Genomic DNA, 25,505 nt, shown 5'->3' with positions numbered 1-25,505 from the left:
AGGCCCTGCATAACCTTTAGTGCCAGATTAAGAGGTTGCAGTGAGGAAATTTGGCATGGTGGGTGAGGGATTGGTCGAAGTACATTACTCTCTTTGCTGGCTTTTTTCAGTACATTTTAACGGAAGAGATGTGGGCCCCATTACTTACTGTGGTGATCCCCGGAGAGGTCAGACAGGATGCTTCTCTTTCTTTCAGGCTTACATTTCCTTGCTTTTGCTTCACATTCCAGCACTCTCCCTTAGCAAGAAAACTGTTTTTCAAATTGACTGGCACAATTTTCTACAATGTCGACCAGCTTTTATGTATTTGCAATCACTCCCGAATTTGTAAACACACGCTGCATTGTCTCGGTTTTTATTGGCCGTTATTAGTTGTAGGAAGCAGCTGTAGAAACGTTATTAATTTTGTTGGGAACGCATGCCTTTATCCATGTTTGTTCTTAGTCTCTGTTTTTTATCCTTTGTAACTGATTGTGAATCTTGATACTGCTATATTGTGTAGATTTTATGATTCACTGTGTGACTTCGAATAAAGCTTATTTTAGATTTGATTTGATTTGACTCCCATAATGTTTATTTTGACTGATGTGCCATACAGTCACAGATGCCCTGTAAAAGAGCTTTTTTTGTTTTAATAACTTTAGGCAAGTCGGTAAAATCCACGCCAAGCCAAACAAGTCATACTAGAATTACTTTAACACAAAGGTGATTTCTTTATATGCACATTATTGTGTGGTGTTAATCCTATAATACCAATTTATTGTACTGTTTATGAAGCCACACTGCTGAAAGAGTTTTCATGTTCTGGCCCTTAAATTTCATTAACCCTTGACCTTGCCAGGTAGGTCGCTCCCCCCGCTGCAGCTCCACCAGCGCTCTTGCCATTTTGTGTTCTGTGCCCACTGACCATTGTATTTCACTCCCCTTATTGTGCTCCTTTTGCCTTGTGTAAACCTTGCCCTGAGTAACCCTGCTGTGCCCTGTGTAACCGTTTGCCTTTCCCTCCATGCCCATTCCCCATTCCCTGCAGTTCCCACCGCTGCTGCCCCTGCGGCCCCGCCCAACCGCGCCCATTCGCTGCCCCCTGCTACTCGCCTCCTGCCTCCCAGCTGCTCTTCCCTCCCACCTCCCCTTATATTGGCGGCCACTGCGCGGCTGCGCGCTGGTGCGCCGAGGGCGCGCCTAAGGCAAGCCCGTCTGCGCCCGTCCGCACCCGTCCATGCCTGGACCGCGCCCAGCGCCAGAACCCCTGGACCCCGCAAATGCCACGACACCAGAATCCACTACAACACCAGTACCCTCCGCACACTCAACGCCGGCCGAAACCACACCTGTTTCCAGGCAGCCCCGAAACGGACCCACAGACCCTTCTCCTGGCGCACCTGCAGTTTCACAGAACCACCAAACCTCCAAGGACTGGACCCAACCACCTCCGCTGTATACTCCTCAACACCCCCTCCAGACGCAAACACGCCATCGAGCTTTGGGATGTGCTCGACACCTCTGCCCCAGACGTGTCCTTCCTGACCGAGACCTGGTGGAACGACTTCTCGGCGCCCGACATCGCCATAGCCATCCCGGATGGCTACAAGATCACCGAAGGGATCGCACAAACAGAACCGGAGGAGGAATAGACATCGTACACAAGTCCACCCTTAAGGTCACCACCCACTCAGATGACTCCCTTAACAACGCCGAACACCAGCACTTCCAGATCCACACCGACCCCAACACCACCCTCGGAGGAACACTCATCTAAAGACCCCCCGGACCCCAGGCTCAGTTCAGCGACTCCATCGCTGACCTCGCCAGCACCTACACACTCGCCTCCATGGACTACATCCTCCTCAGGGACCTGAACTTCCACCTCGAGAACAACAACGCCAACTCCGCCACCCTGATCGACAACCTCGACAACCTCGGCCTCAGACAACTCGTCACCGCACCCACTCACGCCACCGGCCACTTGCTGGACCCCGTCTTCTCCACCATCCCCCACGTCGCCTTCGACCACACCACCAAACTCCACTGGACCGACCACCGCTGCATCCATTTCACCTTCAAGAAACCAACCACACACCACCGCACCCAACAGCTGCCTCGCCGCTGCTGGAGCAAAGTCACAGAAGACCAGCTGATACCACCCTCGTCCAGAACACACCCACCGACCCTACCAACCCAGACGCCACAGCCCGCCCCCTCAGACAGTGGATGACTACTGCACCAACACCCTCGCCCCGCTCAAGAAACCCTCAAACAGCCACGCCAGCAAGAGAGCCACCTGGTTCACCGACGAGGTCCAGATCTCCAAACGCGCATGCCAGAAACTAGAGAAAATATGGCTCCACGAAAGCACTCTGGACAACCTCGAAGCCCACAAGGACACCACCCGCAGACATCACCAACTCATCAGACTAGCCAAGAGATCCTCCTTAAAAGACCGTTTGGATAACAACGCACATGACAGCAAAGAGCTCTTCAGCATCGTCAAGGAACTCTCCAACCACAGCGCCAACCCAACGACATCCCGCCCTCACAAGAACTGTGCAACTCACTAGCCACCTTCTTCCACCGCAAGATCGCTGACATCCACAACAACTTCAATATCAAGACCGCCCTGACTACGCCAGACTCCACCCCCCTTGTGAACACCACCAACGCCAACTGCCTGACCTCCTGGTCCAACGTCAACAACAACGAGACACGCAAGGTCATGAACTTCATCCACTCGGGATCTCCGTCAGACCCGTGTCCACACCACGTATTCAACAAAGCAGACGCAGCCATCGCACCCCAACTACGGAAGGTCATCAACATCTCCTTCGAAACAGCCTCATTCCCGGAAAGCTGGAAGCACGCCAAAATCAACGCCCTCCTCAAGAAGCCCAAGGTGGACCCCAAGGACCTCAAGAACTTCCGGCCCATATCCCTGCTCCCGTTCCCGGCTAAAGTCATCGAGAAAATCGTCAACTTGCAATTGGCCCGCCGCCTGGAAGACAACTACATCTTGGACCCATCCCAGTCCGGATTCAGACGTAACCACAGCACCGAGACGGCCCTCATCGCCGCCACAGACGTCATAAAGCATCAACTAGACAACAGCAAAACATCAGCCCTCATCCTGCTGGACCTGTCAGCCGCTTTCAACACCATCTGCCATCGCACTCTAGAGACAATTTTGCAATCACCTAGAAGCCGGGATATAAGAGATGGCCCTTGACTGGACCACGTCCTTCCTCTCCGGCAGAACCCAGAGCACCCGCCTCCCACCCTTCCGATCCAAAGCCACAGACATCATCTGCGGCGTACCCCAGGGCTCATCCCTCAGCCCAATGCTGTTCATTGTCTACATGGCCCCCCTCGAAAAAGTGGCCCGCCATCACGACATCAACATCATCTCTTACGCTGACGACACCCAGCTCATCCTCTCCCTCACCAAGGACCCATACACCGCCAAAACCAACCTCCACGAGGGAATGAAAGCCATCACCGACTGGATGAGGAGCAGCCGTCTGAAGCTGAACTCGGACAAGACGGAGGTCCTCATCCTCAGATCCACCCCCTCAGCCTGGGACGACTCCTGGTGGCCGACCACACTGGGAGCAGCACCACCGACCATGTACGCAACCTAGGATTCATCCTCAACTCCTCCCTCTCCTTGTCTAAACAGGTCAACGCCGTCTCCTCCTCCTGCTACAACACCCTCTGCATGCTCAGCAGGATCTACAAGTGGATCCCGACCGAAACAAGAAGAACGGTGACACAGGCTCTCGTCAGCAGCAGACTGGACTACAGCAACTCACTCTATGCAGGAATCCCAGCCAAACACCTACAATGACTACAATGCATCCAAAACGCCTCCGCCCGACTGATCGTCAACGTCCCTCACCGCAGCCACATCACCCCCACCTGAGAGACCTACACTGGCTCCCCGACCACAGAGGGGATCATCTTCAAGCTCCTCACCCATGCATACAAAGCACTCCACAACGCCAGACCAGCCTACCTGAACAGCAGACTCAGCTTCCACACCCCCACCCGCCAGCTCCGCTCTGCCAGCCTTGCCCTCGCCACCGTCCCCCGCATCCAGCGAACAACCTCCAGCGGCAGATCCTTCTCCTACCTCGATGGCAAGACCAGAAACACCCTCCCTACCCACATACGGCAGACCCAAGACCTGCTCGCCTTCAGAAGACTCCTCAAGACCTGGCTCTTCGAACAGTAGCACCCCCCCCCCCCCCCCCCCTCAGCGGCTTGAGACCCTCACAGCTTTACAAGTTCTCCGATTGATTGATTGATTGATTGATTGATTGATTATGGTGGATTACAATCTGCTCATGAAGAGTTCTTTAATGAATGCCAGGTTCAGGTTTGGATTTGTGGTGGTAAAAAGGCCAGTTTGAAGGTGATAATGTGGACTGATCATCAAAGTGCGTAGTTATTAATAGAATTTGCCCGTGGTCACTGAAGTACTTAGCTGCCCAATGAACCTACTCCTAATTTATGCTTAACAAATAGAATTATAGTTATGTGTGAACAAAATTCTGAAGGTTATTTTTGCATAATTTAAGAGCTGGAACGTTGGGCTGGTTTTGGGCTGATACTCGTTTATGTTGGGCTGAATTTTGGCTTGTATTTTGACATGGGACTGGTCTAAAAAAGTGGAAGTACATGTTTCATTCAGCATATCAGAATATTTTCCTCACAATGCTGAGGAAGATATTTGTGATTTCTGTTTTTAGAAAACACATCTTCAATGTACCTTCTTGCACTCTTACCATACTTTCCATCAGAAAATATGAGAAGATAATTTTCTCCCAAACAGTGTTTATCAAATAGAAGCAGAAAACATAATAAAAACGTCCAGAGTCCTAAAATTAGCATATTACCACCACAAATTAATTATATCGTGACTAAATCCGTTAGCAACATTTCTATATTCACCTTTTAGGGACCTTCAAAGCCTGCCTTACACTACAATGGCTTTGAAAGAGACAAAAAGTGTAGCAAGTAATAACTAAAAAAATCCAGCTGTGCTTCTTCAGAATTTCCACCTAAATAGTACCATGAAAACGTACCATCTAACAAACAATTTTATGAATTTCACCCAAATTGTAAGGCTCTGATTTTTTACAGCAGTGTTATCGATATGGGGGTGTCAGGGTGCAGGGCGGGTCTCTCCCAGGTCGTTATTGAACATAGGGGTGAAGGGCCCTGGACTTCACTTCGGGACCCACTGACCCCAGCCCAGACACTAACTACCTAGGGGTTCCTCCCCCTCTCTAGATAATATTTTTTACATGGAAACCTAGCGATAGATTGGTGGAGGAAAATTGGCAACTGGTTATGACCGTATGGTGTCAGATCAAAATATGTTCATTCAGTCGTGATCAGCAATGGTATTTTCTTTGCACTACAATTTTCAGGTGGGGGTTGTGGTGTCTTTGGCAGAAAATGGTACATACCTATGAGTCCTGTTGAATATCCTTCTTTTTTCAAAAGCTTTGCAAATGTTACTTCATCTGCAGGAAGTCCACCAGAGGCAGCAGAAAATATGTATACGCCCATTCTTGATAGAGACGCCATCCCTGAAATTAAACACACAGACATCAGGTGAACAACGCTATCATGTTTTAGTACACTTTTCATTTTCTGTAACCATATATCATCATGGCAATGTGCAATAATGTCGTTTTTGTTTATGTTTGATTTATATTTGTTATCTAATGTACAAACATTTTGTAACCGAAGCAGTACCCTCTCTAGCAACACAGATGTCGAAGCCCCGACTTACAGACAGATGGCCTTTCATTTGGCAGACAAGCCATGGTATTTTATATTGAATGCATCAAGTACACTTATCATGTCAATGTTAGATAACAGCATGTTTATGTATTTGTTAATTGACTGCCTTTCTCGACATTTCGATAGTATTTTTTTTCCAAACCAACATTTGACTGTTCTAAAATCCACTCACAACATATTCAGTGAAGAAATACTGTATTGTCGTTTTCCGTCTTGCAAATTAATTTTGAAAATCATTTGCAGCAAAAACGATTTTACCTGCCTACTTTTTTTGATAAAATAGGACGAATACCAGCAGGTCAACCCCCATAACATCTATTTCAACGAGGCAACAGGACTGAAAGCTGATTATTCATCTAGCACAAGCTATCCATCAATTCTCCACCTTTACAAACCCATCCTGAGTGAAAAGATTAATTCGTCAGAAACTTGCTTTTCAATGCTTCCTAAAATATATTCAGGAAGGAGAATCCTCTCATTTTGTGTCTGAGCAGGCAGAGGGACACAATGAGAAAAAGTCAGGGCATGTATGAAAAGGAGTGTTATAAGTTTGCTAAGAGACAACAGGAAGAGTGTAAATGTAAATGTAAATGTGCTGGACTTGTAAAGCACACAGCTGCCCGTAAGCGTCCCGGCGCTTGCTTAGGGAACCTGTCCTGGTATTCCCCTGTGAGAAACCACGGCAGGGTGTCCACAAGGTGAAAGCCAGGCACCCCGCCGTGAGGGGCCGTAGTGGAGATTAAGCAAGCTATTGCCCAGAGTCGCAGAGTGTGACCCCGTGAGTTGAGTAGGCACCAGAGCGAGAATTGTCCAGTCCGTGGAATTGTGAGCCCGAGACCCGCCGATGCGGGGAATCGAACCCCGGTCCACGGTTGATCTCAGCTTCCGGGTCTGCCGCCTCTAACAACTGAGCCACGCTTCTGTGTGCAGTGTGTATCTGTTTAGCTGATGAAATTGTCAAGTAAATGTCTGTTAAGTCTTTCTTTAAAGTCTCATCATGCTACCAGAGCACTTCTTGGCTAAACACCAGCGCTACTACTTTTGAACATAATTATAATTATGATGACTTTTTATATTTCCTCTTTTCATGTGTTACATATTGTTCATGATACTGTATAGCAATTTAACATTTCTGATCAACCTGGCAGTTCTTTCATTGTCAAAAGGAAGAATACAGCTTAGGGCCTTATTACGATGCTGGTCGGAAACACTTCCGACCGACACCATCTCGGATTTGGTTCTGATCGACTCATATTCGGCGGGTCCTCTCGAACGATTATAATGGTTCTGAACACCATTCGGAAAGTCTCCCATTGACTTCAATGGGAGCCTGTGTTCCGACCGACAACACAGGTTCCCATTGAAAAAAGGGGGGGCTGCACCAAACCTTGCACCCTGTTGAAGGCACCCCATGGAGCCTGCCACACTGTGCATGGTTCTAAAGGGGGGTTCCTTGGGTACCCCCACAGGCCCCAACCGGAGGACCTAGGGTGAAGGGGGTCTGCTATGGGCCCCCAAAGTCAGTTTCCGTCAGCTGTTCCGTGTCGAACAGACCGATTCAGAAAGGCTGTCCGAATATGACATCTTAATGAGTCAGTCGGAAACGTGGTCCATAGAGCTGTACGATTCGGCTTCAATAGACTCGGAGTCTCCGAATGCCGGTTGGAACCGGTTCGGACTGACCGAACGGTTACTTTTCCATCATAATCAGTCGGTCAGAAATGTTTCCAAGTCAGTCGGAATCATACGCTTCGAAACTGTTTAGGAGAATCCGAATGCCATTCAGAGCCTTTCCGACCGACATCGTAATAAGGCTCATAATGTCTTCCATTGTCTGTCCAGCAGAGAACATTATTAATCCATCAGGTTCATGATGAATGGTGGTCAGAAGAAGCCTATTCATAGCCCAGTAAATCTAAAAGAGTTTTTTGTTAACAATGAAGAGAAGGAACCATACTTCAACATGGTGGAGATAACAGGCCTGAGAAGGCAAAATCGGTGACAATATTTTATCCACTCAAATCAAATCAAATCAAAAATTACTTTATTCGGTTTCAGTTAGGAGAAAACCATGAAAGTACATACATATAAAAACAATTACATTGTGACAGTTAATACACCAGTTAAAAATTATTTCATACCAGAATTTTTCAATGACATAAGATACTCATTTTGTTCTAAAAATGCCTGAGGAACGTATTCCACAGGTCAGAATTAAAAGTACGTAAATTAGAGATTACTCCTGTGATAAATACAACATTTTAAACATTTTACAATATTCAGTGCCATACAATCAGATTCCATAAGTTGCAGAACTATTAAGGCGGGCCGACATTGGCGTAAACCTAGACTTTTTAAGATTGGAACTAATCAGCTTTTTCTGGGTTCTACATAGACTTTACAGAAGAGGGTTAAATGTATTAAGGATTGGGTTGAAATGTCATCACAGGGACAGGGGGATAAAGGATTCGACCAGTCATTGTTTTTTGGAAAGGTAACCAGTCGGTAAAAAAGGTTGAATCTGAAACTGGTCAACAAAAACCTGTCATAACCAGACAAATTCCATGTTAAGTAGGGCTGAAAGGCCAGTGTCGACTGAATCATCAAAGATTGTTGAGCTGAGGTTTTATTGGCTTCAGAGGCCAGACGCAGATCAGCTAGATGGCTCAAGCATAGAGAACTGCTGAGCTCATTTTAAAAGTCTTTTTTAATATTTTTAAATCGAGTCCAGACATAAAGACAGTGTATCTATTTAGTGAGCGTTGGAGTTCCAGAGGAGAGCGGGCGACAATCACAGCGTCGTCCGCATAGAGAAGAGCGGGAATTGGGCGATTATAAAGTAAAGGTAGGTCCTGGCACCCCGCCAACATGACTTTTTCTAAACCGTTGGTATAATGGGTGAAAAGAAAGGGGGCCAGGACGCAGCCCTGCCTTACACCCCGCTCAACCCTAAACGGCGCTGTCAGCTCTCCTCCTGTTCCAAATCTCACTCTAGCCGTTGCATTGGTATACATTTCAAGAAGAAAATTATTTAAAGGAAGGTCAACCTCCAGTTCTGTTAAAATGCCCCACAGTTTTGAATGGCTTATGCAGTCAAAGGCATATGTTAAATCTACGTAAGCCATGTGGAGCTTCCCACCTTTTGCGTTTACATATTTGCCCATGATTAGAGTTAAGTTTAGGACTGGCTCAATGGTGCCTATACCTTCCATGAATCCGTATTGGAGATCCGATAAAATGTTGTTGTCGTCTGCCCAGTGTTGGAGGCGTTCTAATAAAATGGGCCCAACAACTTTTCCCAGAGAATCTAGTAACAAGATAGGGCGGTAACAAGATGGACTCTGACGATCTACCTTTTTGAAAATGGGTACAAGGATGGAGTGTGACCATGAGTCTAACAGTCCGACTTTACATGTTGCCTCAAGAACTCTAAGCAGGATCGGTGCCCAAAGGTCCTTATTAAATTTATAGAGGTCAACTGGAACCCCATCTGGTCCTGGCGCCTTTCCCCGCTATTAGCCATTAGGGCTAATTCAACTTCTGCCTGGGTGAAATCTAGAACCAAAGAAACAAATGGAGATTTAATGTTCACACCATTTGTTCCTACTTGGATCTGAGCTGTCGACACACTAACATTATGTCCACAAATCTGTGAAAAGTGTTCCACCGAAGATGTCTCATCAATTGCCATTTCAATTTTACTGAAAGAAATGGGGCGTTAATTACTTTCCAGAAGGCAGTGCTGTCTTTCGTTAAACAACTTTTATGGAGTTCAGTCCATAATTCCTGTTTCAGTTCATTTTTCCTAGATCGAATTGCAGAATAATACATTTTTCGAAGATGCATAATTTCCTGCTTGTTTCTAACTGGGTTATGTAGAGCGGTTTTCAGGTTCGAATATGCTTTGGTGCATGCATTATTAAACCAGCCTACCTTGTTTGTCTTGTTCCCTTTGGGTTTGACACATAGGGCTTCCCTTACAGATTTGGACATGACCATAAAGTTGTCTTAAATCTCCTGAGGAGTAGCACTCTCATCTAAACAAGTATTAATGGCATGCTGAGAATTCACAACAACCTTCTCCGTAATCTTGACTGGGTTAGCATGTTTCCACTTAAGTGAGCAACGGTTTAATCTATTCAGGACCAGATTTTCTTCACCATGCAATCTCAGTTGGCAAATCTTATCCCTCCCCCTCGGGAGAAAGAAATTAAGAGAATTCGGAAAATGGTCACTAAAAGCACAATCAAGTGTTTTAAAATTCAGAATAAGAGATGCCGCCATACTGGACAAAAAGATAAAGTCTATACAACTAGAGAAACCTCTGCCATTAAAAGTAGGAACAAAGGGGACTGTAGGTGAAGGTAATTCATTTGCAGAGGCCAATTGAAGAATAATTAAGGTCTCATTTAAACATGCCCATCTCTGGTTATGAATAAAATTAGTCAAATTGCCATCTTCCTCTTTTTGTAAGCCACAAATTATATTATTGTTGTGGACAAACAGGGAAAGATTAAAATCACCCCCCCCCAAATAATAATAGGTCTTTTGTTCTGGTATTTATTTTTAAATTCCAGGAGGGTGGGGCATATCTCTTTAAGAGTAATAATCAGCTGGGATTGTAACAGATTATTATAAAAATTAACTATAATAAAGATATCAGATTTTTTAATTTCAAGAATAATTATTTGAAAGTTAACCTCAAGTTTTAGAGCAATGATTTCCCGTGCTGTAATTAAGTTAGAAATATAAGTCGACAGTCCTCCTTTTGCTTGTCCAGATGCGGATGGAGTAGCGGGCGAGTGGTAAGTTTAATAACCATTTAGATGAATGGGTGATACCGCCCACATTTCTTCAAATGAAAGAATGGAATAAGTCAACGAAAAGGTCAACCACTCATCGTAGTTGACCTTGGATAGTAGGCCCACAATATTCCAAAAAAGAACACTAAATAGTGACCCTCTCAAGGTGTTTTCTTCTTGGGGGATAGATATGGCAGGATCTCCTGTGTGGGCTACAAGAATAACATCTGCACTAGAACCCAGATTTAAAGAAACATTATGTATAGACCCTGCAACCAATGCCACAGATCTAGTGCCTGAAGTAAATGGAGAAGATACAAGCTCCATCTCCACCAGGACCGTTTCGGGGTTCAAGGTAGTTATTGGTACAATACATACCCGCTCCTCCCCCATTTGTGTCGAGCTAATAGAATATTCTAAGGGGGAATCGCTAGATCTTTGCTGCAGGCTATTCAGCTTGCTAGGGGGGGTCAGTTGAATATCAGGCTACTGCATTTAAAGGGGATAGAGCCTCAAACATATTTGGTGTAAGAATGGAAACAGCCCCTACTCCTCTGGGCGGAAAGGTAGATTTATAAAAGAAACCCAAAGGGAGGACCATAATGTTTGAGCTTTGATGGGAAAATTCCTCGTTATGTGTCAATAAAGATCAAACCATTCTGGGACGTCAAAATTTATAACAACACAGTCACCGGAGATGGTTTTTGCAGAGGCGCCCATCCATCCCACTCTTCGGACCATCAAAATTTCAATAATGTGGTGGGGGCTAAAGTTCTTAAGTTTAATCAATCAGTCCGCTGCTTTATTGCGTAGAGTCATCCAAGATTCCTGCTACCCCTGTTTCAATTCCGGGACCCCGGTTAGTAATATTATATACGGACAGGAAGTGGGTGGTAGATCTAATATTCCTGGACTCGGGTACTCAGAATTTTTTTGAGGGATATTTCGTCTATCCTGACCCATTGTGGTCCTATCTCCCTCCCTATTGAGGTTCTTAGATTCGGTGTTCTCATCCATATGTAATGGTGAGGTAACTATTTGTGGTTCTCTTGGTCTACCACTGATTTTTGCCTGAGTGAGGGTCTTTGGTCCCTCCGTATGAGGGAGATTGGATCCCTTTGGGCCAGGGAGCGGAACACTCTTTTCTAGACTATTTCCAATTAAACCTACGACTCCTGTCAGCTGCTCAATTTTTTTCCTCCAAGCGCCTGAATCTTTCTTCCATAAGAGTGCTTAGCTGTAGCATCATTGAACTAATTTTAGATTCTAAAGGTCCTCTGACCATGTCTTCAAGGGCTTCATGGGCTTTCTGGGTACCTAAGGGAAACTCTGTTAAATTAGGAATAGTTACTTCTACCTGGGTACCCATGGATTTTACAGTTACGTCGGTTTGTGTTTCTGCTGGGACAAGTGCTCGGGGGCTAGAGGCGGCAGCTCTCATGTTGCGCAATCTATACCCCCTTTGCACCTTTCTTGCAAGTTTTAGCTGTCTTCCCCTTTAACAGCCTGGTTTGTTTCCATGTTTGCGGTTTTGTCCCTGATGGTGAGCTGCTATCAGTGTCCCTCGGTTGATTCGTTGAGTGCGAAGGTTGTTTACCCATTGAGGGGTTACTCTCATTAGAATGTATTATGATTTGGGGTGTTAGGGGAATATTAGATCCTTCTTCCCTAGTCTGTGGGAACAGCGTAGGGTCAAATGAGAGCAGTTGTTCCGTTAACTGGATCTCATGGGTTAAGAGCTCTGATCGAAAAGGCATCTAAAGTGCCTGCTGTGCTCTTACGTTTCTCCGTATTCTTTATTAGAAATAGTTCCCACCAAATAATAAACACTGAATAGATGATCTGAAACACTTTAAGTTAATATGGAATAAATGACCATTCAATCAGGGTAAGATTAGGGGAACCAAAGATCTAAAAACATGCACGATGCTTACTATAATATTCCCTTAAATGTCTCCGATTTGGGTGCATCAGACCAAATCCTATAGAGAATAGTCAAATGTGTTAACAATTTGTTATACTTACATTCCCGGATATCGATCGTAAAGAAAGATGTGGGCGTTCTTAGATGAGTCAGTAGAGTTTGAGAAGTCAATAAAGTTCTTACTCACAGGTCGGAATTACATGGGGCCCGGGAAAAAATGCAACGAAAGGGGGTGGCCCTGTCCTGCCTCTTCCTGGCCCTGATGGGCACAGACGGGCCTACGAAGCCCGGGCGAGCCCAATGCGCGTCCCGCGCCGCGGGAGCCCCCGTTAGTTTTTGTATGCCCAAGCGAGAGGTAGCTGCAAATCTCGTGGGACCGTGCTGTCCCCTGGATGTTGAAGTTCGGGCAACGCGCGGTCCGCGACCGTGAGGAAGGCAATCCGGCAGGGCAGAGCAGCATGACCCCCAACAGCAGCAGCCAAGATCCCAGGCACCAGTCAGCAGTACAGATAAACCAAGGGCAAAGTAGTTAGCCCAGTTGCGGAAGGGCGTCCACTCAATGATTAGGCATTGGGTAAAGGGCAAAAACAGGTAGTGGCTATTCAGTTAACTACAAATACCTTCTGAATAATAAATGAAAAGTGTATTATTGTATTAAAACTAAAACTAATTGTTTAATTTCTTTGTTCAACAGAAGTGATTGACTTTAGGGACAACTGTATTACTAAACAATGTAAAAAGATTTTTGTGGGTGAATGCACTCTTACATACTATGTCCACTTTTAATACAAGGTTGGCCCAGGATTCTGTTGAGAATATCATAACTAAAAGGCATATGTGCTGGATCTTTCAAAGATGTAGAAGGTGAACTTTCATCTTTCGGTTCTCATGTTTACCATTGTAGGATCATTTTTGGGATAGCAGGGCAATTATGGAATACAGGATTCCAATTGCAATAAAGGGATCTTTTTAGCACTTGGATTCTGTGGCTTTTTTTCTTTAAAAAAACTAGAGACTGAGACAAAAGATTCACACCTGTCACTTCTAGTGAGTCATTATAGTCCAAGTCACAATGGTGCCAAGATCCAGTAGACCAGTCCCCTAATCTTTTACACAGGAGCCAGGCTTTATAATAACCTTATATATGAATGATCAGCACAAACAATTGACTATGTAAATTACAAATTAATCCATTCAACATTGTGCACAGACTCATCTCAAGTTTTTTCTTAAAAGATTCTTTTATTCATATCTTCTTGTTTTCAATAAAACTATTTCTGAAAAAGTAGCCAATGCGTTTTGTCTCAAAGAGACTTCTTCAGGGCTACAAGAATACAGATAATACAAACATATTAAAATCAATATACAAAAAACGAAAAGAAAACATTCCTACACAAATCGCTATTTATCATACATGTTTTAACGCTAATAACTGTATACAAGTTGTTTCACAGATCAAAGTTCAAAATTTCCTGTTATACATGAGGTATAGTCGCAGTGCACACTTTATCGTCTTCATCAATCAATACACTTACTCATTACGAGTTATCTTAAATAAATGGAGGCTATGTAGTTTGTAATTCAATAAACATAAATTTCCATAAAATGTGAAATTCCCGATTTTAACGTACACATTATTTTTTTTTTACTGGTGAACTGAAAACTGAGCACTACCTACACACCTTTAGCCCTTTACTCCAAGGATACCAAAGCTGAAACGTTGAAGGTTTATTTATGGAAGTGGTGTGGAGTGGAAATTCAGAATCCAAAAATAACTTTAATCACAGCACACAATTAGAAACGATGCATATAATAATGCAGTGGGAAAAACTCACAGATACCGTGATGAGATCAGAAGAGCAAAACACATTCAGGGGCCCTAACGGCTGGAGGGCATAGCTTCCCTTTGATCCCCAGGTGATAGCTATTTGCTAAACAGTGGTTACAGTTTATTCACTTCCAATTTATAAATGAAGCTTCTCAGTTGTGTGTAAGAGGAGGTGGAATCTTTTTCTTGAAATCTTCCATGTCTGGACAGGTCAAGCACAGGATCTAAAGATAGGACCCTCCCTAGGTCGCAGAGGTGATCTTGTTGATGCAGCAAACTACTGATTGTGGCTGTAAATCATTGTACAGCCAAGTCATCACAGGTATAGTTTCTTTTGGTTAAACAGAAACCTATAATCATGGTATCTATATTTCTAATCCTCAAATTGTTACTACGAATCACAGGCAAATCTCTCTTTTGGGAGCTGTTTTACTGGTTCCAGTTACTTTTTGCGAGGCTTTGCAGGCAGGTCCTCAGAATTCATGATACCCAGACACAAGCCCCAATTTGTGAAGCAAGATCTTCTTCCTTTGGGCATATTGTGGGGAAACCAGTATCACAAGGACTCACCGCATAGCTTGGCAGTACAGATCCTTCCCATGTTTACATTGGGTCATCTATAGTTCTCCCTGTGCAACTTTACACAACCTTTCTACCTAGGGAGTTTCCTTCACGGAAAGCTAATTCCACGGTACACCTTCTGATCAGTCAGTTTGCTCCTTCTTTCAAGATAAGCTCAAGACTACTCTTCTTGGCAGGATGTATATCTTCAAAGTTCCCTATGAAGAACATGGCAAAGGGGAGTTAGCAGTCAGCAGCTCCAGCACTGCAACACAAATCTCTATCTCAGTCTTCACTGGTGTGGAACCCCTGGTACTGGGTGAGGAGAAATCCTGGCAGGCTGAGGGGATTCTTGGCAGACTGACTGGGGACCGAGGATACTTATAAGAATTTTTCAGAGAAGGTATCCCACAGGTTCAGCTTGGGAAAGATTTCAGGATGTTACTGACTTTTGCCTATTTCTCCCAGAGTGATCAAGCAACAGCCATGATCTTTTAGTGTCAGCAGAAAAGAAGAGAGGACACACGGGCTCCCAAAAGAGGCACAAAGAGGCATAGGCTTCCTCACATAGCCACCTGTCAACCTGTTGAGGGTAACACTGCTGTGGGGTGAATGGAGTAGAGGTGGAATAGGTTGTTCCAACACTTCAAAGGGAATTTCTTTTTTTTATATTTAAGGTTTTTTTTATTTTATGCAAGGAAAAAGACAGCAAATACAAATCAAATATTTCACAATAGTGCAAAATAGTAAAATAAATTCATCCAAAATAATCCACAGTAACAAAGGTACATCTTAAACACATTGCATTTTCCTAAATCCATTATGTAATGGGTGCCAAAATCTTTACTCCCATAGCCCTCCTCTTTATCCCTTTGGTTTTATATATAGCTATTTCAAAATTGTATATTGACAATAGTCTTTCACGCCAACTGAAAAAGGAAGGGGGCTCGGGATTAATCCAATCTCTTGTGATACAAGCTCGTACCACGGCCATACAAATAAAAAGAAAAGATGTCGTAGCTTTTGGTATTTGTTGATCAGCCGTTCCCGAGCTAAGACCAATCAATACCATTTCAGCGGTCAAAGTAATTGTACGTCCTAAAATTACGACCAGAAAAAGTTCAATATGCAAAAAGAACTCACGAAGTTTAGGGCATTATAAAAACATATGAACCGCATCAGCGGCAAGTTGACCACACCTATTACATTTTATCCCTACTATCGTAATCCATTTGCATACTTTTCTAGGGGTATAATATAGATTGTGTATGGACATGAAATATTTTGACTTCATCATCCCCGTTATAAGCACTCGATTGGCTAACATGATAAATTCAAGAATATTGATTTCAGGTATCCCAAGCTTGTTCACTCATTTTAATTGAGAATTTACCATATCATCCGGGAATTCCTGAATCAAGCAAGAGTAGAATAGGACAATAGGTGTCTTTTTTGTCATAAATTCAATAAGGAGGATTTTGTTCATGTGAATTTCTATTGGTGGTCGACGACTCTGTAAAAAGCTGCGAATTTGCATATACTTAAAAAAATAATTTTTGGATAAAGCAAAATTAATTTGTAAATGATTAAACGCAACTAAATGATCCTCTTTAAACAAATCCCCTAAACAACAGATTCCTTTGACCCCCCCACCTAATTGCAACTTGATCCCTAAAAATATAGGGCAGTAAATCAGATGCGGTAAAAGGCGTATATACATTTAATTTTGATATGCCCATGTGTCGCCTAACTACTTCCCAGACTACAAAGGCAGCTTTTAAGATCTTCAATGTAGTCTTCTTGAAGTAGCTAGGTTTTATTACCTTCACAAGACATCCTTTCATCTCTTCTCCCAAAACTAGCTCGTAGATTGATGGAGTATTACAAAAAGGGATTCGGGCTTTATCACCGATTATGACTGGGCTAATGGGTTGTAAGGACGCAGCAATATAATAAAATAGGAAATACAGAATGTTTCACCCACCATACTCTTTAGGAAGAATCAAAGGGACTTTCTAATAACCATAGAATCTGGTATCAGGAATACTTTACAGATCACATTTCTGTTTGGAAATCTCTCTCCAAACTCCATTCTACATCTCAATCATACACTGGAGATCCAGAAGACAATATTAGGTAGCTCTTCTGGCAGATGTTGGGTAAAAAGGCTTATTCTAGCACTATAATCTGGGGCTGCCACCACTGTCAGACCACATTTGCTTTCTTGAGCTGAAGGTTGTCACATTCACTAAAGGGGGGGATGCACATGGTGCACCATTACATGCCACTAACACCAGCTCTGTTTGTACATATGCATGTTGAATTTCTATCATAAGAACTTACTTAAAATGCAACCTGAGCACAGTGCAAGGTCAAAGACAAGCATATAGGTAAAAAGCAATAGGAGAGGTAGCTGAGTCTTGTGAGCAGAAATGTATTGTTATTGCATTGTGATGTACTCTTTAAAGAGCGATGTCTTCAACTTTTTTTTAAATTGGAACAGCATTAGGGCCTACCATAATGGATATAGAATGATTATAGAGATCATCAGTCAGTTGATGGAAAAAGTTTATTTTTTTTCGTTTTAACGCTTCTTAGTGTTCATTTTGAGGGTGTTCAGGCTGTGGGTGTGCCAAGACCCTACAAAGATAGTGACCGTGTCTGCAAAATAAGCTGGAGGAGCTGGTCATCATGGTTTTGTAATTGATGAAGCTGGTTTTGAAGATGATGTGGGTGTCAAAAGAAGCCAATAGATTTCCATCAGAGTTGAGAGGTCCTATGATCATATTTCTTCAGGCCGAGAATAGGATGTGCTGCGGTGTGTAGAATGTACTTAAGAGCAGCAATGTGTAGTCTGGAGGCCATGGAACAGGGTCTAACCACCATCCAGATGTGGGAATACAAGGGCTCAAACAACAGGTCTGAATTTGCTTTCTGGAAGAAACTGTTTCACATTCTTCCGATGAGAGAGCTGGTATCAGGTGGTCTTTGTGTTTTTTAGCAGTGTGTTTCTTGAGTATGAGGCTGATGTCCAAAGGGAATCCAAGTGACTTGGCATTCAGCGAAAGTGTTTGAATCTATCAAGGTTCATGCCTATCTATATAAGGTCTGCTTCAGGCACACTCTAGATATCCAGTTCTGGATGAGGTTTAGGCAATGTTTAAAGTGCTGAATATCTGGATCAGAGGAGACTTTCAAGTAAAGTTGAGTATTACTGACATACTCATGAATTTTGATGCTGTTATCCCTACATGGAGCCTTAGGGGCTCCATGTAGTTGTTGAAGTTGACAGGGCATCATATGGAACCTTGGGGGACTTCATGGGTGAAAGAGATGTTTTGGGGGCTGGAAGTGTCCATGTGAACAACTTGGTCTTGGTTGGAAAAGTAGAAGATGATCCAGTTAAGCACATGGCCAGTGAATCCCTTTGAGACTTCAGATTGTATATGAAGATGGGATGTCAACTGTGCCGAAGGTAGCTGAGAGGTCCAGAAATATCAGGAGGGAGGGATCATCTTCATCATTGGTCAGGAAGGTGTCATCTATGATGTGTACAGAGGCAGTGTTATTGTTGCTGCGTGATCTGAGGCCATAAAAGTAGGCGTGCAGGAGTTGGTTAGCATTAATGTTATCCTGAAGTTGAGGGGAGACTGCTTTTTCAACTATGTTGCTGATGAAAGGTAGGTAATTCACTTTCCATGTCCCAGCATACACATGACTGGTGGGTGTGCTGAGGCCAAATAATTTTCTAGGGGGAACTCAGGGCAGCACACACACTCTTCCAAGCAATTCAGAGGACATTTTCCATCCCAGCACTCATCATCTAAATAAAGACAAGAATCTAGTAATAAAATTATATTAATAATGCAGGTCTGGGAGCAAGATCATCATTGTAAGTCAGATCAGCTGTCATTTCAACAGAATGTTTGGAAGTATCCATAACTCACCTCACAGAAAACACATACGGAGTAGAACAATAAATAAATGAAGTGGTGTTTTTGCCACCAAAATCCTCACTTTTCCACTGAGGAATGAAGGAAGATTAGGGATCAAACTGAATATATGGAACGAAGATGGGGCCTAGCTGTTTGAAAATGGAAGCAGCATTTCAAGCTCCCTGTGTGTAAAATGTTGATTAGTATTCAACTTAAATACTACCCTAGTAGGCTTACAGTTTCGGAATTACTTTAGCCATCAAGTGACATTGCAGAAGGATGTACACAAATGAGACAACTATAAAGGCCTTATGACCTCCACAAAAAACACTGTAACCCAGAGGTTTCTGACCTAGATTTAATTCCTGAAATTACCAGGTATATGTATAACAGAGAAGCTGCTATTTTCACACAGTCCAGGTTGTATGTCTTTTGCCTCTACCACTGCCACTACCATGGGCTTGCAAATTGTCCGCACCACAAAAATTCTGCAGGCACACGCTTAGGAGTACCGTGATAGTCCAATGTTATTTTACTGTTTATTTGTTTTATGGAAACATTTTTCCTGCAACAAATGTTTTCCACTATAATCTATAAAAGTGTGGGTAGATCATTTTCAGTCCTGGTTCTGCACGCTTTGCTGAAGAGAGCCAGTGGCTTCATCCTTATCCTCTGATGGCTCGAAAAGCAGATCACTCTTCTGGTTATGCCATCGATGCTTCACCTGGTTTTTCTGTTGAAGAGGTCTCTGAAATATGAAGGTCCCAAAATTTGAAAAAAAAACTTCCCTAGCTCAGACTCGATTTGTTTGCTCTGAAGAACGGATTGGTCCACAATATTGATTAGACTACAACGTGTTTTTCCACAGGAGTCTCTCAATCTCCTGGTCCAGGACTTTACTTGTACAGTTTATAGAGGTACAGTTGTAATGGCCACCTTATGACACTATTTTGCGATTGCAACACTTGTGATCCACAAAATCACAGGTTTTGTCACTGCAAAACAGTGTTTGGTGTGTTCAAAGTGTAACCCATACTGAATTGCAAATGACAGGGGTAAAGCACCCCCTCGTCACCTTTGCCAATTAATATGCAAAGCATCAATGATTTGTGACCTCTTTCACCTTGGAAATGGTGGCTCCCCGCGACAGCGGAACAGAAAGCACTTCAGAGGACCACTGCGTGTTCCCTCTGGTGTCACTCATTGCATGCATGTTTCATTTTGAAAGCAGTCTTTTGCCTCTCAGGGATAGGGCTGATAAAAACAGCAGCGTGGAGTGATCCAAATTCATCAATAGATATCTGCCGCCTTCACGGGTCTCCAACCTTGAGTTCACAGGAAGTCACATGAAGTGGCAAAAGGGCCCCTGATCATAAACCAGTCAGTCAGTCAAAGCTTTTATTATCAGTTAAAAACCATAAAAAGACATAAATACACATTTACAGATAAAAATATAAAACTTTAGGCAATAGTGCATTGCAAACCTGATCATAAACATGAATGAGGCAGGAGTTTAGTAACACTTTGCAGATGGACATTTGGGGATCTGACTGGTTAGCATGGCTGTCGAGTTGCACAATGAGTACATGTTTGCAAACCAGTCGATGTGCGAAAAACACTGATTGGTTTGGGAATCCCTCTTTCGTGCATCAATCTCCCTTATTGAAACACTGCTAAACTGGCAAAATATTTCTGGACAGCTTACTGATCTGGGCCATATACAGGTATGTGATCCAGAGGTTACAACTGGATTTAACGAAAGACATGATACTTAGAATCATAATGTTTACCTCCAACTACTAAAAAACAATATAATAAGAATAGTCAAGTTTATTGGCCCTCATGTTCTTATCATCTGCATTTAATGAAGTCAACGTTGACACTTTGCAAGAAAAGGGGGTAAATCGTAAACTGCTGGACATCGTAATTATCCTCCATAACAGTGCATCTGCAGTGGTGCAGTAAGGACTGAAGAGTGATCTGTCAAACGATTCTGATGCACAAAAGAGGGGAGGCAAGTGTGCATGTAAGCTCGGTTTTTAAACAACATTTATATATAAAGATTGAGTTCAAGGTGATATGAGCTTCACTCTGGCATCTGAAAATGTGTAGGGAGTTTATCCCTCTGTACGCTCATGACACGGTACTAATAAAACAAATGCTCAAATGTTTGCATGGTCCTATGCGTTTATATGTTAATCATATGGGCCAGATGTACAAAGCATTGTTGTGCAATACTGTTTGTAATCTACTAAACCCATTTTAGGATCCTCATGTTTTCCTACTGCAACAATGGGATTGGAAATGGTTAAGGAATATCTCATTAGAAGGAGAGGAGAACCTTCTAAATTGTGAATCCTATCTATATGTATCAATGATTTAGGACCGAAATAACGTTGGAAACCACTGAAAAGTTACCAACCCCCAAGTTCTGATAGGATTTGTAAGACATTGGGTTATTGGTTATGAACAATGCGAGTCCTTCACAAGTACAAGACCACAGTTGTTGTTCAACTGGGAACCAAGTACCCCATTTTAGCACTTGAGTATTTCAGGGTTGTGAAGCAGAGCAGTCCAGGGCCTACTCAGGGGAGGTGGTGTAGGATAGGAGCCCCAGTTTAATGGTATGCAACAACACTCAATAAATCATTTCCCAGTCAGTGCCTTTTCATCTGAATAGGAAAAGTACTTTTATCACACAGACGCTGCTAAATACCGCACATTAAATGCAATTATATAAATTATGTAGACAATTGTGTATCAGGTAGATGGAAATACTTTTGGTAACACCCTCATATCACATCACGTTACAACCCTTTTGGGTCCTGAACCCTAAAACCACAATATCCCTCCTACTAAACTACATACGATATCACAATACAAGAGGCTGTTATTACCAATAAGGAAAGCCGACTGGCTTTTTCAGAGTTTCATCACATTAATAAACGCAGCCATATAATATATTTCAACCAAGCAACACCATTAAAATCAACGGAAACAGTATTAATATACATTGCATGTTCCAACACACCATTGAAGTCCTTGGGAATAATATTAGCATGAAATATCATTCAATGTATTGTGAAAACTTTCACTGTGAATCATTACCATTTTCAACAAACCATTATGTGTTAAATGTGCATCCCAGGGTAATGTTTTCTACTTCAACTTTGTTGCTTGTGCAGCTTAAGGGACAACCAACAGAGACTACAACACTCCAGAGCCCAAGGCAAAGAAATCCAGATTTAGGAGTGCTTTGAAGACAAAGTAAACCTCATCTGGGGTCAGGTATTCCATCCCATGGGAGAGACAGGATGATTTTGTGAAATATCATCTGGAAGTCCGCTGCACATCCTGGAAACCCCCAAAATACTCACAGGGAACGTTGGTTGTGTCCCTGCCCTTCCTGGGGCACCCCCGAGAGAAGATATGCTAGTTTTGATCCCCTCAAAGAAAATCATGGGGCACTCCATTCGCCCAGCAGTAAATAATTAAAGAGGAGCTTTTCTGATCTTCACTATTCATTCCTGCATGCCCCAGTCCTACCTGGGAAGCCCACAGCTTTTTTCTCTTGGCTAGGGGCCTTGGACGGAGCCCCAAGGCCCAAGCTGGCTCATTACACACGAGCAGCACCTCCAGTGTGATGCCTAGAAGCCAGCATATCACTTAGTTGTCTCCAGCCCAGCGGATCGATTTCTCTTTTGCTCCCACCTGTGGGCAAGAGCAGTGCATTTTCCCTGCCTGGAAGGAGCGCAGGTAGGGAAACATGAGGCTGGGGTGCCCGCCGCCTGACAGAGCCACAGGGTCTAGCAACATGCAGGGCCCTGAGCTTGCTTCGGTCCCTGGAAATGGCCTATCTGTGACTCTCCTGTGATGCGCCAACCCAAATGAGATGAGGAGCCCCGGGGACTAAAACCTACTTAGGGTGGAGACCAATGCCAAACCCTCCCATTATTAATAGATCATTGTGGTTGTGCTGACCCCTGGGGCTTGGCCCACATTGGGGCAAACTTCTGAAAGGATGGCAGAGCATCATTTTGTTTGTTCTCCGCTTGGTCCTCTTGGAGTACTGAGCTTTAAAAAGCATGTAACTTCAGCCCTGTAGGGCCAATCTCGCTGAACGTGTGCTTATTTTGCTCCTGATGTCCAGGCCTAGCAACTAGGTAGGCACAATTTCTTCTGACCTCCTGGATTCTAAAGGTTTTTTTTGCTCAGAGCTGGGTTTTCTGGCTCTATCTTCCAGACCTATTCCCTGCCTGCTCTCCTGATGCTCTCTTAGGCTTGAGGGTTCTCCTCCTATGCCTGTCAGCAACCAACAAACAAAGCACCCTTTGTGACCCACTCCCCAGGATCCATGGCATCCTCTGTATCCCTTCATTTCCTAGAAAATTGGTCAAGTATTGTTAATTGCTCTATTGTGAGGGGAGGCCACATTTAATCCTACTGTTGGGGAGGAAATTAATTAGCTTTGCGCATTATAGAGGGTAAAGGCCTGAAATCTGATTATGAGTTGAACCAGGAGAATATGACAATTCTTAAAATGTCATAAGCATAGATATGACGTCAGAGACTGTAAATCTACACTCCGTGCATAATTACCCCTAGATTGGTCCATCACTGGACCCAGTAGACCTGAGTGGGGCGAAACAGTACCTTAGAGCAGAATTTGCCTATAATGTGCAATTCAGTGTAAGCACCACCAGTCTTCAGTAAGCACTACAGACCTTTTCTATGAATGACACTTATAAGGCCTTCTCCAGATCAGTACTAATCCTTAAATAGGCCCTTTTGATAAAGGATACCTGCACACAGATACCGTTATGAGCAAGGCAGTACTCTCACATGTGCAGCCTGCACACGTGTGCAGATGAGTGTGCTCATATATTCATGTGTAACGAGTCCAGAGTCTGCTAACCTAGCTGCTCAGAAACAGCCTTATCTTAAAATGCAGACACTGGCAATTAGCAGTCTCAGTCCAATTATCTGAATTGACCGTGTATTAGACACAGGTAGTGAGACATATTCAAAGTAAAATCCCAAAACCAGGTAGTCAAATGTGACATTTCCTGGAGAACTAATTGAGTGATACCCATTTGTTACAATAGTTCATTTTCAAAAGGGATGGGGTGTATGTTAAAACCAGTTTGTTGGGGCCAGTTTCTCAAATTCCCTATTTGTCCAAAAGTTTAGAGAAATTGGTCAATGGTTAGCTGACCGCTTATCTGGAGAACAACAGTCTATTGGATCTTTCTCAAACAGGCTTTAAAGCCAAGAATAGTACAGAGTCTACTCTGCTAGCAGTGCCTGATAAGAGCAGACTACTAGTGGACCAGGTAAAAGCAGCTGCCCTGATACTACTCGATCTTTCAGCAGCTTTTCATACCATGTCACAGTTTACTAATGAAAACATTGCATGAAATTGAATTTCATTCCAAAGCATTGCAATGGTTTAGTTCTTTTCTAGGAAATAGAACTCAAACAATACAGCTTGGCTCTTTTAAACCACATCCCCAGACAGTCAAGTGTGGAGTCCCACAGGGCTCCTCTTTGAGCCTGACACTCTTTAATATTTATGAGTCTTCCCTGGCAAAGAATGTGAAGAATTGGGGTTTTGACATATACTCCTATGCATATGACACACAGCTGGTGATATCAATAGGAGAAGGGCTGGAAAATACCAGAAATAAGCTGGTAATCTGCTTATGGGAGTCTGCAATTTGGATGTCAGATCACTGCCTCATATTGAATGCAAACAAATCAGATTCTACTTTTTGGAGGGGCAGACCTGGCTTGGGAATCCTCATGGAGGCCAAGCTGATTGGGAGCCGCACCAGGGCCCAAGGGGGTAGTGAAAAATCTGGGAACTCCTTATCTATGCAAGATCAAGTTAAGGCCACCTGTGGCAAATGTTTTGTTATGTGAAAACTACTAAGGAGACTTTTCAAATGGATCCCAGTCAATTGGAGGAAAACAATAGTCCAGGCCCTCCTAATAAGTAGGCTGGGTAATGGAACTGCTCTGAATGCGGGTATGGCAGATTATCTGTTTGCCCGACTCCAAGTAATGCAAAATGCAGCAGCCAAATTAACATGTAAATAAGACAGATACAGTTCTGCATCAGCTTCTCTTGCGAGGCTATATTGGTTGCCCATGCACCAAAGAGCTAATGTCAAATTACTTTGCCACGCGCACAAAGCACTGTATAAAATAGGCCCAGTAACTTTCCTGTTTTCAGTTTCTATTTTTGGTAAATTCTGGTGGGGGGTTTTCAGTTTTTTCAATACCTTAAAATAACAGTGGTTATCAGTGGTTACACATTTTCGAGCCATTAAAAACAACTGGAACAGTGTTTTTCCGGCGTTTATGGAATTTTAATTTAATTTTAATTACTGCTTGCTTTCTGCACTGATAGTGCATGTGCACAGGGTTTATGAGATCCAAATAAATTTTTACTGCACCAGAATGGACTACAAAGTCAATAGCATTCTTCATTAACTTAAGATTGTAAAGATGCTTTCAGCATACCGTCTAGCCAGTGACAAGAATCTCTTACAGGAAAGCACTTCAGCTCAGGTATCAATTTTGGCAGGCCATTATACAACTTTTTCACATACATAGCTGAATTACTGCAAATACAAAAAATATCACTC

At 43.3% G+C, this 25,505-nt stretch overlaps 1 protein-coding gene across 1 annotated transcript in view; it reads right to left on the bottom strand.

Moving 5' to 3' along the window:
- Positions 1-25,505, bottom strand: part of STS (steroid sulfatase) — a 2,049,623-nt gene that overhangs the window by 1,698,147 nt on the left and 325,971 nt on the right. The window contains exon 4 of the mRNA XM_086934659.1: positions 5,466-5,588. Coding sequence (XP_086790785.1) covers positions 5,466-5,588 — 123 coding nt within the window. The remainder of the gene's footprint in view (positions 1-5,465; positions 5,589-25,505) is intronic.

The sequence above is a fragment of the Lissotriton vulgaris genome, chromosome 8 (assembly GCF_964263255.1).
Source record: "Lissotriton vulgaris chromosome 8, aLisVul1.2, whole genome shotgun sequence".
Taxonomy (NCBI): domain Eukaryota; kingdom Metazoa; phylum Chordata; class Amphibia; order Caudata; family Salamandridae; genus Lissotriton; species Lissotriton vulgaris.
The sequence above is the reverse complement of the archived record's forward strand: the minus strand, read 5'-3'. Positions and strand labels throughout refer to the sequence as shown.